Source organism: Sebastes fasciatus (assembly GCF_043250625.1).
Source record: "Sebastes fasciatus isolate fSebFas1 chromosome 3 unlocalized genomic scaffold, fSebFas1.pri SUPER_3_unloc_1, whole genome shotgun sequence".
Classification (NCBI taxonomy): Eukaryota; Metazoa; Chordata; class Actinopteri; order Perciformes; family Sebastidae; genus Sebastes; species Sebastes fasciatus.
This window is the reverse complement of record NW_027428112.1, coordinates 34,078-46,686: the sequence shown is the minus strand read 5'-3', so window position 1 is coordinate 46,686 and position 12,609 is coordinate 34,078. Positions and strand designations below refer to the sequence as shown.

At 43.4% G+C, this 12,609-nt stretch overlaps 1 protein-coding gene across 1 annotated transcript; it reads right to left on the bottom strand.

Annotated features, from left to right (window-relative positions):
* Positions 1 to 4: 4 nt before the first annotated feature.
* Positions 5 to 10,145, bottom strand: LOC141763491 (B-cell receptor CD22-like; the record flags this gene model as incomplete). Its single annotated transcript, XM_074627938.1, has 9 exons — positions 9,709 to 10,145; positions 9,332 to 9,559; positions 8,850 to 9,203; positions 7,622 to 7,831; positions 4,359 to 4,616; positions 3,951 to 4,211; positions 532 to 792; positions 182 to 269; positions 5 to 56 (listed from the first exon to the last, which is right to left on the bottom strand). Coding segments are annotated over exons 3-9 (1,218 nt in total), but the record flags the coding sequence as incomplete, so codon positions are not given.
* Positions 10,146 to 12,609: the final 2,464 nt, after the last annotated feature.

Genomic DNA, 12,609 nt, shown 5'->3' with positions numbered 1-12,609 from the left:
CCTCTATCTCTTCAGGTTCATGTGGTTCAGTGGTGGAGCTCAGAGTTATCTTCTTCCTGGATTGAGTGCAACAACAAACACAGAATGTGACATCATGAAATTCATGACACTAAAACTAAAGGAAGTTAGAGAAAGAAAAGAAAAGAGCGGTGACTGAACTGATGGATTTTTATTGTTGTACCTCGTCCACAGACTCAGGAGAAGCAGAGGAATCAGCATCAAGACCACCAGAGTCGACCTGATGATATTCATCACCATTGTTGGATCCCCTAGAAAGAGACACAGATATGTGATTCACCTCACTAGTATTAGACTGATACATCACTTTGCCAGGTGATAGTGTCCGTTAGTCAGTCAGTCAGTGTCATCAACCTCTGACATGATGGAGGTTCCTCCCTGAACACAGCTACAGAAAGACAGTGTGTGAATGCAGACAGAGAGTTTGATCTTCTCTGCACCAGTTATGGGTTGTTGCATATTAACATGTGAATCAGTTCTAGTGCAGTAAACAGGTGAATGTGGAGAACTAACCTGCTACAACAGTCACATGTAAGGTGGAGTTATGACTTCCTCTGTTGTTCTGGGCTTCACAGTAATAATTCCCACTGTGTTCAGCTCTGAGGTCAGTGATGGTGAAGATCTGTCCTGATGCTTCTGGTGAGTCTTCATTCTTCTTGTACCAGGTGTAGTTAGCTGCTGGGTTAGCATCACTGCTACAGGTCAGAGTCACTGAACTGCCCTCCACTATCTCACCAGAGGAACTCACTGACACTGAGGGACGCTTTGGAGCATCTGGAGGAGAAAACATGAACAATAACAAAAAGTTAAAGAAGTGACAAAATGGAACAACCCATCGAGTGTCCTGAAAGAGGAGCGGCTCTGTACGGCGTTTTGTGTAAGAACGGTAAAAGCAGAAATAGGTTCAGCCACTTGTGAGATTTAATGATTCAACAGCAATCCATCCAATAGTTCAGACATTTTACCCTGAATCAAAAAGGTCAACCTGCTGATGGCACCAAGGAACAGTCCAGGAATCTACTCTGAAATCAGCCATGACCCCAGCAAGCAACGTTCATAAACGTATCGCATTTAAATGTGCAAACGGAAGGAAATATACCTCACAAATACATCTGAAATATAAATTCTGAGGTGATGGCACTGATTGACAATCAAAGGGCAGCGCAAGGATCAGTATAATTATTGATGCCATATACCCTGTTAAAGGGACTGTTCGTAAGAATCAGAAATGTCTTGTTAACAGCTTCACCTGTGGCTGTTAAGTCAACTAAAGTCAGCGTCCTGTTGCTGGCGCTTGTGCTCGCTCTACATAGACATGAAGGAGCATCGCTCAACACAGTGAGGAGACACACGTCAGCTAAAAGCACAATATCACTCTATATTTCAGCTGCTTGGCAGTAATGTTAGCTGACCAGACGAAGGTCTCTCCATGAATCAATGCTGATCCTAGTGTTGGCTTTTCCCGCCTCAGCCTCCCGACCGCGGTCGGAGGGAACGGGAGAGACGCCGGAGTTTTGGTCGGAGACGATAACGTTTCTCTCTGAGGAGCCCCGTCACTTCACAAGACACGGGAAACCTCTGTTGGTCTGGAGGAGCTGCAGCAGTTATTTCTGCACAAACGTCCACTGAACATTCACTAGATATTCTCAGAGCTAAACTAACTCTTCTGCAGTGTGGAGTGAGCAGCATGCACGTGAGAGGTGGAGAGAGAGAGAGAGAAGGAGCACGGTGTGTGAGTGAAGGCAGGCAGGCAGAGGAGCAGAGGAGCAGAGTACAGCAGAGACTCCGGTCCTGGAGACCAAAGCTACGGTCTCCCCCGCGTCCTCCGACCGCGGCCAACACTGTTTAACAGACGAGCTTCACTAGATACAACCAAGAGGTTTTGGTGCTTCACTGTAGTTTGTGTTGGAGTCTGAGTCTGAACAGCGTAGACACACGCGAGCGCGCATGAGACACCGACTCGTAATGATTTATAAGAGTGTACGAAGTTACAAACAGTCCCTTTAAGTCACAAACATCCATGTATTCAAGCGGCGTGTTGCTATTGATTACATTATTAAAATGCAACATTAGTATTTTCACAGAGAAATCGAAGACTCAAATGAAATCCAGCTGTAAGAATTTGAAATGGTAACAGCTTAAAGGGTAACTTTGATATTTTTCAACCTGGACTGTATTTTCCCATGTTTTTGTGTCTAACTGACTCATGGGGACGTTTCTGAAATAGGTCCAGTATTGAGGGAGAACGCTGTAACCAGCTGCTAAACGAGCTGCGTTAATGAAACGTTACGTTCACTCAAAGTGTTTGTTTTTGCCTCCGACAGGCTCAGATTGTTATTAGAAGGTCTGACTATATTATGGAAAGGACCCTACAGAGAAATACAGTGGAAACCGCTTATAGTGATCAAAAAGCTTAAGAGAGAATCATTCCTATACAAATGCTGTTTAAATGATTTGCTGTGTGACTAAAACTGCCTTTTCATCAGCCACTGCTACTCGGTGACCTACAGCTGCAGACTGTGAATCTAATCTATACTATATGTTTGATCAGCAAAGCAACCCTAAAAAGGTTGACAATCAGCTGAATGTTTAAAGACGAACCATTTTACTCACATTTCACATTAATAGAGACGTATCCAGACATCCTCCCCCCCAGCTTGTTATTAGCTGTACAGTAATACCGTCCAGAGTCAGAGGACTGGATGGAGCTGAAGATGAGCTGCTGTGGTTCTTTACGTAGAGGATGAAGGTATAGTTTTCCATTCTTGTACCAGGTGTAGTTAGCTGCTGGGTTAGCATCACTGCTACAGGTCAGAGTCACTGGACTGCCCTCCACTATCTCACCAGAGGGACTCACTGACACTGAGGGAAGCTTTGGAGCATCTGGAGGACAACATGTATAAACTCATTTACATTGGTGTGCAGAGAGCGGCAGGAAGGGCAGATATACTGGCAACATGTATATACTGTATACGGTCAGCGGTGGAGAAAATTAAAAGGGCACCAGCACGCATAAAGTTTTCTAGCATGTAGGGCAGCCTATACAGTATCACACTGCATTGATCTCCTCAATTTTAAGGGCAACCTAGAGGGACCTTTATAATGTTTTCTTTACTGGAAGGGCACCCTAGAGGGCACTTCATCACGTTGTCTCCATTTAAGGACAACCTAGAGAGCACTTCATCACGTTTAATACATTTAAGGGCACCCTAGAGGGCTTATTCATCACGTTTTCTCCATTTAAGGGCTCCATAGAGGGAACTTTATCACGTTGTCTCCATTTAAGGACAACCTAGAGGGCACTTTATCACGTTGTCTCCATTTAAGGACAACCTAGAGGGCACTTCATCACGTTTAATCCATTTAAGGACAACCTAGAGAGCACTTCATCACGTTTAATACATTTAAGGGCACCCTAGAGGGACCTTCATCACGTTTAATCCATTTAAGGGCTCCATAGAGGGAACTTTATCACGTTTTCTCCATTTAAGGACAACCTAGAGAGCACTTCATCACGTTTAATACATTTAAGGGCTCCATAGAGGGCACTTCATCACGTTTTCTCCATTTAAGGTCACCCTAGAGGGCACTTCATCATGTTTAATCCATTTAAGGACAACCTAGAGGGCTTATTCATCACGTTTTCTCCATTTAAGGGCACCCTACAGAGCACTTTATCACGTTTTCTCCATTTAAGGGCACCCTAGAGAGCACTTCATCACGTTTAATCCACTTAAGGTCACCCTAGAAGGGACTTCATCACATTTTCTTTACTGGAAGGGCACCCTAGAGGGAACTTTATCACATTTTATCTCCCATAGAGGCATCCAAGAGGGCACTTTTGCAGTGTTTTTTTGTTTTTTTTAACATGGGGGCATTGAGGAGGCGGTCACACTGAGTGTCTAAGTGATTTGCTGATGTTTTGTACTCACACTGGACATCTACTGATAGAGACGTGGAGTTGATCTCTCCATGTTGATTGTCAGACTTGCAGTAGTAGATCCCGCTGTCCTCAGAGCTGATGGAGGTGAAATGATAGATGCCTTCTGGTCCCTGAAGCAGTGTTTGGTTCTCCTTGTACCAGGTGTAGTTAGCTGCTGGGTTAGCATCACTGCTACAAGTCAGAGTCACTGAAGTGCCCTCCACTATCTCACCAGAGGGAATCACTGACACTGAGGGAAGCTTTGGAGCATCTGGAGGAGATGTAATAAGAGATATAAAAACTATAAAATTTGGAGGAGTGATGAATATGATGGTTTGAATACCCTGCTAAACCTCTCCTTATAGATGCAACACATTTTACAGATTAAAAATATTATAAAAAAGCTGTTTTTACTCACATTTCACATTAATAGAGACGTATTCAGACGTCCTCCCCAGCTCGTTCTGAGCTGTGCAGGAATACTCTCCAGAGTCAGAGGACTGGATGGAGCTGAAGACGAGCAGCTGTGGTTCTTTATTGAGCAGTGGTTGGTTCTCCTTGTACCAGGTGTATTTAGCTGTCGGGTTAGCATCACTGCGACAGCTCAGATTCACTGAACTGCCCTCCATAAGGTCACCAGGGAGATTCATCAACACTAAGGAAACCTTCGGAGCAACTGGAGGAGACAGTATGAACACACATTAATACTCACCCATTTTCATATTCTGACAATACAACAAGAACTATTTGTTTACATCAGTGTTTGCTAAGTCGTAGTCTTCTTCTGTACTGCCTTTGTTAACACATTCTTACGCTTCTTTGAGCAGTATCGCCGCCATGCTTCGATCGTGAAAGCAACAAGCAAACAATCGAGAAGCCAGCGTGCATGTTTACGAGTGCGTCCATGAAACAGTTGCTCCATAGCGCTACTACTGGTCAATAACTCCACAGGATCCCTTTAAATTTAACTTTCACTGTACCGTGCCGTTATTATATCCAGTGATGCCAAGTAACTAAATACATTGTACTTAAAGAACATTTTGAGGTACTTGTACTTCATGTAGTATTTCCATTTTTCTGCTACTTTATACTTCTACTTCACTACAACTATTTGATAACTTTAATTAATAATTACTTTGTGGATTCAGATTAATAATGCAAAATATGATTGATAAATAAAATACGATGTATTGTTATAGGTTAAGATGAGACTTTATTGATCCCAAAGTGATGAACACATTAATGCATCAATAATATAATATGTATTATTCTTAAATGGGCCATCCTGCATAAGAGGTACTATTATTAATGGTCATACTTTTGTACTTTTACTTAAAGGTGCAGTGTTTAGGATCTGGAGCCATCTAGCGTTGAGGTTGCAGATTGCAACCAACTGAAACTTCTCCCAAACGTGTCGGAGAACTACGGTGGATTTTGTTAGTTATTTAGTTTGTCCGTTCTGGGCTACTGTAGAAACATGGCGGCCGACTCCGTGGAGAGGACCCGCTCCTTATGTCGATATAAACGTCTCATTCTAAGCTGACAAAAACACAACGATTCTTATTTTCAGGTGATTATACACTAAAGAAAACATACTTGTTAATATTATATTGCATTCCTGCCAATAGATCCCCCTTATTGTTACACACTGGTCCTTTAAGTTACATTTTGAATGTAGGACTTTTGCTCGTAACAGAGTATTTCTACGCTGTAGTCTTACTACTTTAACAAAGAAAAGATATTAAACGAGTACTTATTCCACCACCTTTTATCACAAATTAAAAATCGAGCAATTGCACCTATGGGTTATTACCTCCGGCCTTGAAGGAGGTTATGTTTTCATCGGCGTTGGTTTGTCTGTCCGTCTGTCTGTTAGCAGGATTACTCCAAAAGTCTGCAATGGATTTTAATGAAATGTTTTGGAGGGGTGGGGTGTGGCGCAATGAACAATCCATTAGATTTTGGTGGCGATCCGGATCATGTTCCAGATTCAGGATTTTTTTTAAGGATTCCAATCAGCCAGAACTTTAAGACCTCAGGGTATAACACATGCGCAGTGTGACTGATGACACGTTGATGACGCATGACCCTGCCTCCTTCTGAGAGCAGAGAGATACGTGTGTGGATGTGTGTGCGGGAGCTGCTGGCCGTCCGCGGTGAGAAAGAACAAAGCGGTAGCTGACGGGATGATAGACAACGTAGTGTAACGTTATACAGACATGACAACGCTGCTGAATGAGAGAGGCATCGGCCGATACGTTACACAGAAACACACCGTGTTAATAACAAGCCGACCACCTCACGGTACCGACAGCTGGGAGCTGTGATCTGTTTTTAAAGTCACGCACCTTGGCGGAGGTCTGCGCTCTCCGAGTGCCGTTCTAGTTATAAATAATAACACTTATGGTAAATATGGTAACTAGACTATCCACGAATAAACTTCAACATTAATCAATAAACATTCATGGCTGCTTAAATGTTCTGCCTTATGTTTGCAGCTGTTTAAAAGTTTTGAAAGGAGCAAGCTGACAGGCTGAGATGAAAATATCTGATCATTTACAATACATCTGATTTACCCTTTTGTGCGTCGACCCTATAGGGCGTATGTGTGAGTCTATGTAGAAGTTGTGTTGGTAATGGATGATTCTGCAGTTCATAACTGAAGTAATGTTATATGTAGTGAGACTCTGAAGTAATGTGTCTGATTTTCACACAAAATGTTTGTCTTTTTGCCACTCGGTGGCAGCAGCTGCAAACACAAGACTGATGTTATCATCTTATTAAAGGGACTGTTTGTAACTTTTTAAGCGTATAAATGTACCGGGTCGGGAGGCATGCGCGCTCGCATATGCGCGCTCGCGTGTGGCCGCTGCCTCTCCTCCTCTGCTTGCCTTCACTCAGACAGCGCGTGCGTTCTCTCTCCACCTCTAGACGTGAACGCGCTCTCACTCCACACGGCAGAAGAGTTAGTTTAGCTCTGAGAATATCTAGTGATATCTGGACGTTTGTGCAGAAATAACTGCTGCAGCTCCTCCAGACCAACAGAGGTTTCCCATGTCTTGTGAAGTGACGGGACTCCTCAACGAGTTCCGTTATCGTCTCGTTACCGACCGGGTGCCGGTGTCTTCGGCTGTCGGCTGCGGTCGGGAGGCGATAACGTAACTCGTTGAGGAGTCCCGCTGCCTTAGCCTGCGCTGAGGTAGGAAAAGGCAACACTAGGATCAGCATTGATTCATGGAGAGACCTTGGTCTGGTCAGCTAACATTACTGCCAAGCAGCTGAAATATAGAGTGATATTGTGCCTTTAGCTGACGTGTGTCTCCTCACTGTGTTGAGCGATGCTCGTTCATGTCTATGTAGAGCGAGCAAACGCGAGCTCGACGCTGACTTTAGTTGATTTCAAGGCCACAGGTGTCGCTGTTAACTAGCATTTCTGAAAGTTACAAATAGTCCCTTTAAGTTAATATGGTGAATTTGCTCTTTAAACATCCAGCAGATATAAACCACACTATTAGGAGATGTGTTTGTATCTACCTGATGAATGTAAGTCCAATATTCACTCTCAACTTAGCTGTTTGTGGTTCCACCAAGTCCTGACGGAAATATCTGTCTCTTTAGCAGCTGACACACATATCACATCACGCACAAGAGGTTTCCACCAGATGACATCAGTAAACTCACACACTGCTGTAGAGTGGTAACCCTCGTAAGCACAGGAATAACTGCCGGCAGGATCGACATGTCCTCCATACGAAGGAGATGTTTCTTCCTGAATCTTCCTGTCGTTCTTGTACCAACCGAAGGAAGAACGACCAGTAAGAAGACAGCTGCTGTGACAAACCAGCTTTGGACCAGTAGAAGACCAGATCACCTGCACCTGTAAATCTGGATCTGACAACAAGGAGCATGAACGTTATTTAACATGACACCATGCACAATGTACACTTTAATCTCTTATCTAACCACGTGAATCGTTTTTAAATGTAAAATGTATACAACAGCACTCTTAACTAATCACACTTGGCTCATTGCGTTTACTTCTTATTCAATATTTCCCCTTGTGTTAAACTTCACTTTTAACGTACCGTGCATGTATCAAAATGATCATTTTCAATATGAATGCACATAATCACGTTGAATACATGTATCTCAACTAGGGCTGTCAATCGATTAAAATAATTAATTGCAAATTAATCGCACATTTTTTATCTGTTCAACATGAACCTTAAAGGGAGATTAGTCAAGTATTTAATCCTCTTATCAACATGGGAGTGGACAAATATGCTGCTTTATGCAGATGTATTTATATATTTATTATTGTAAATTGATTAACAACACAAAACAATGACAGATATTGATCCAGAAACCCTCACAGGTACTGCATTTAGCATAAAACAATATGCTCCAATCATAACATGGCAAACTGCAGCCCAACAGGCAACAACAGCTGTCAGTGTGTCAGTGTGCTGACTTGACTATGACTTGCCCCAAACTGCATGTGATTATCATAAAGTGAGCATGTCTGTAAAGGGGAGACTCGTGGGTACCCATAGAACCCATTTACATTCACACATCTGGAGGTCAGAGGTCAAGGGACCCCTTTGAAAATGGCCATGACAGTTTTTCCTCGCCAAAATCTAGCGTAGAGTTCGGAGCGTTATTTAACCTCCTTCTCAACAAGCTAGTATGACATGGTTGGTACCGATGGATTCATCAGGTTTTTATAGTTAAAACTGAGCCCACTACAACCTCCAAAAGATTGATTTTGTTAATGCGTTAAAGAAATTAGTGCCATTAAAACAAATTTGTGTTAACACGTCGTTATTGCGTTATCTTTGACAGCCCTAGTTTCAGCATCACATTAAATTCTGCTTCATTAACTACACGCTTAGTTTGTGTTCATCAGTACCTGTGACAGTCAGAGTTGTTCCAGGTAAACTGCTCCCCCATTCAAAGCTTGGTGTCTTGAATTTAAAGCGATACTGAGCTGAATCCATCTCTCTCAGGTTAGTGATCCTCAGAGTGGAGCGTCCTCTCTCTGTTTCAATGAACTGAACACGACCTGAATACCGGGAGTCTTTACGAAGGTCCTCAGGTTGTGAGTAATACCGCCACTGACGACGAGGACTGAACCAGAATTTAGATGTGATACCTGTATCTCCATAGCCGTTGTACGTGCAAGAAATGTTCACTGAAGAGCCTTTGAAGGCACAGATACTTCTGTCAGTGTAAGTCACGATGTTGCAGGATTGACCATTAACACCTGAAAAATGAAATATTTCTGGTTATTATTATTATGAAAACTATAGTTTTTACTGCAGTAATTCACAGCTGGTTGAAGAAAAGACACATGAAGACGTGGTAGAGAACTACATTGTGGAGTAAACTCACACACTGGAGGAGAAGGGGAAAGGAGATGTTCTTTAAGGGCACAGGAAAAGCTGTCTTTAGGATAAAAGTAGTCATTCCAAGATTCCCGTTCTGTCTTTATTTTCTGTCCATTCTTGTACCAGATGTAGGAGGGACGATACGACAGATGACAACTGCTGAGACACGTCAGGTCTGCCCGTGTACAGGATGATATGCACAATCCTGTTTTGCTCACCTGCACCTGGAAACCTGGATTAGTAAAGAAACAAAAACATAATTTAAGACTGAACTGTCATCGTACACACGATATAATACACAAAGAGATTCAAAGCAGTGTTGCCTCAATGTTGAGCATTTGAAGCTAACTTACATACAGTAGCTTCCAACAAAAATGTTACCTGTGACAGACAGTTTGACTCCAGGTTCACCAGTAAAGGTCCGATCCGGTTGGCTCGTTATGAACCTGAACTTGTACTCAGCCGAGTCGCTCTCTCTCAGGTCTGTGAGTCTCAGAGTGCAGATGTTGTTATGATAACTGTACTGCACTCGACCTGCGTACTCTGGGTCTGTTCTCAGATCCACAGGATCTTCACCCTGCGTTTTAATAAACCAGAATGTTCTCTCAACTCTAGTATCACCGTCATCTCCTCTGGATGGGTATGTGTAGCTGCAGCGTATGTTCACTGTTGATCTTTTTAAGGCACAGATCTCCGTAGGACGAGTGTAAGTCACTCCCCAGCCATCCTGACCCTGTATCACTGAAACACAGAGCACATCAGGAACCACAATCAGACTCAGAACAACATCAGAGAACAGACTTGAATGTGTAGGGAAAGGTAACCGGCTTCAAGAACCCCAGAATCTTATTAGCTGCCATCCCACAAAATGTTCTTTGTGATACACCTTTAAAGGCTTGAGATCATTTTGACTTTAGACTGAGACCTTTTTCACAGCAGATGTTTTGGCTCGTCACTGCAGGAAATGCACAGGTGAGAAGGCCTTTACACGCACTGGTGGTGGTGGCGTGATGAATAAACGGCACGAAAATGTGAAAATGTGACTTGTCCCCATTTGTCATGGGATGCAGTTGGATGTGAGCGTTATAGAGACGTGACACATCAAGAAAGAAAAGAGTTAAATGGTCTGTTTGTTACTTCTTACACGTATAAATCATTGCTGGTCGGTGTCCCATGCGCGCTCTCATGTGTCTACGCTGTTCAGACTCAGACTCCAACACAAACTACAGTGAAGCACCAAAACCGCAAAGTTCTGTCTAGTGAAGCCCGTCTGTTAAACAGTGTTGGCCGCGGTCGGAGGACGCGGGGGAGACCGTAGCTTTGGTCTCCAGGGTCGGAGTCTCTGCTCCTCTGCTCCTCTGCTCCTCTGCCTGCCTTCACTCACACACCGCGCTCCTTCTCACTCTTTGCAGGAGAGTTAGTTTAGCTCTGAGAATATCTAGTGAATGTTCAGTGGACGTTTGTGCAGAAATAACTGCTGCAGCTCCTCCAGACCAACAGAGGTTTCCCGTGTCTTGTGAAGTGACGGGGCTCCGCGGAGAGTAACGTTATCGTCTCCGACCAAAACTCCGGCGTCTCCCCCGTTCCCTCCGGCCGCGGTCGGGAGGCTGAGGCAGGAAAAGCCAACACTAGGATCAGCATTGATTCATGGAGAGACCTTGGTCTGGTCAGCTAACATTACTGCCAAGCAGCTGAAATATAGAGTGATATTGTGCTTTTAGCTGACGTGTGTCTCCTCACTATGTTGAGTGATGCTCCTTCATGTCTATGTACAGCGAGCACAAGCGCCAGCAACAGGACGCTGACTTTAGCTGACTTTAGCTGACTTAGCGGCCTATTGCCTAATAAGACATTTATGAATCTTACAAACAGTCCCTTTAAGAAATATTTCTATTTCATTTCACCATTACCTCTATCCCAGGTGTCCCAGGTGTGTTCATCGCTTTTTAGTGTCCCCTGGAAACTTGTGTTGTTTTGTAACTTACTCTTGTTGTTGTCTTCTCTGCAACCTGTGTTTTCTGGTTGTTTTGCAGCGTGTTTTCTGACGTCGTAGTGTTGAGCTCTCAGGGACAATGTAAAAAAAAAAACATGTAAGGAAACAATCAGAGAGAGAGACACACACACACACACACACACACACACACACACACACACACGCAAACACACACACGCACGCGCACGCGCACACGCACACGCACACGCACACACACACACACACACACACACACACACACACTTGAGTATAAATAAAGGGTGGAGGAATGTGAGTGGTGATAATCAGTCAGCAGAGATAAACTCTCTGCTGGAACCAGTCCCCCAGTATGACTGCTGGGGGTGGAAAAAAATCCATTCATCTATGTATCGTGATTTATTTTTTTTACGATAATTCTATGTTTTAATGCCAGAATCGATATATTTGCTTCATCTGAGTCTATGTGGAGGTAGAAGGAAGTTACCACTTTTATTGTTTTAATCTGAGTAACGTGACGTCACCCAAAACAAACCTCAGAAAGTATAAAACGTTGGAGGGTCAGCGTGGATACGACCTGCACCCTCCCATGTTAAATCCAGCATGGTAAACACTACACATCCAGTAAAGGATGGAAACACTTTGGGTTTCACACATTGACAGGAAAAGCAGAGCTAGACAGAGCAGAGCTAAAGCTGCATGCTGCAGAAAAAAAGCCGAAATATGGCCCAAAAAACGGCCAAAACAAGGCAAAAACATGTTCAAACAAAAGTCCGAAAAAGGCTGATATATGTCTCAATAAAAGTCTGAAAAATGTCGGAAATATTTCCGAAAAAAAGGCAGATAAAGATAGCAGGAAACGTTATCGTAAGGCGGAAACGTTATCGTCAGGCGGTAACGTTATCATAAGGCGGTAACGTGGCGGTGGAGCCGCCCGTCGCTCTCGTCTCCGTGGTCAAACGGGCCGACGCTACGACTGTAGAGCACCCAGATACTGACATTTATGTTCTCTGCATTGAAACGGCCCCGATGGAGCTGACCATGGATGGATAAAGAGAACGGAGCTGACGGGAGAGCTAGAGACCACCTCGGAGAAGTTACAGGAAGTAGACACGTGGGACTACGTCTGCTTTTCAAAATAAGGTGTTAACAAAGGGAACTGTATATATAAAATACATCTATAGAAATAAGATTGATTAGATTATAATCACCAGAAGTATAAAACATTATAAATTAAAAAGAAAACACCACTAATCTGTGAGGGAAATGTCTTTAATCTAAGATTTCTGGGTTGCTGGATAAAACATGTAAGA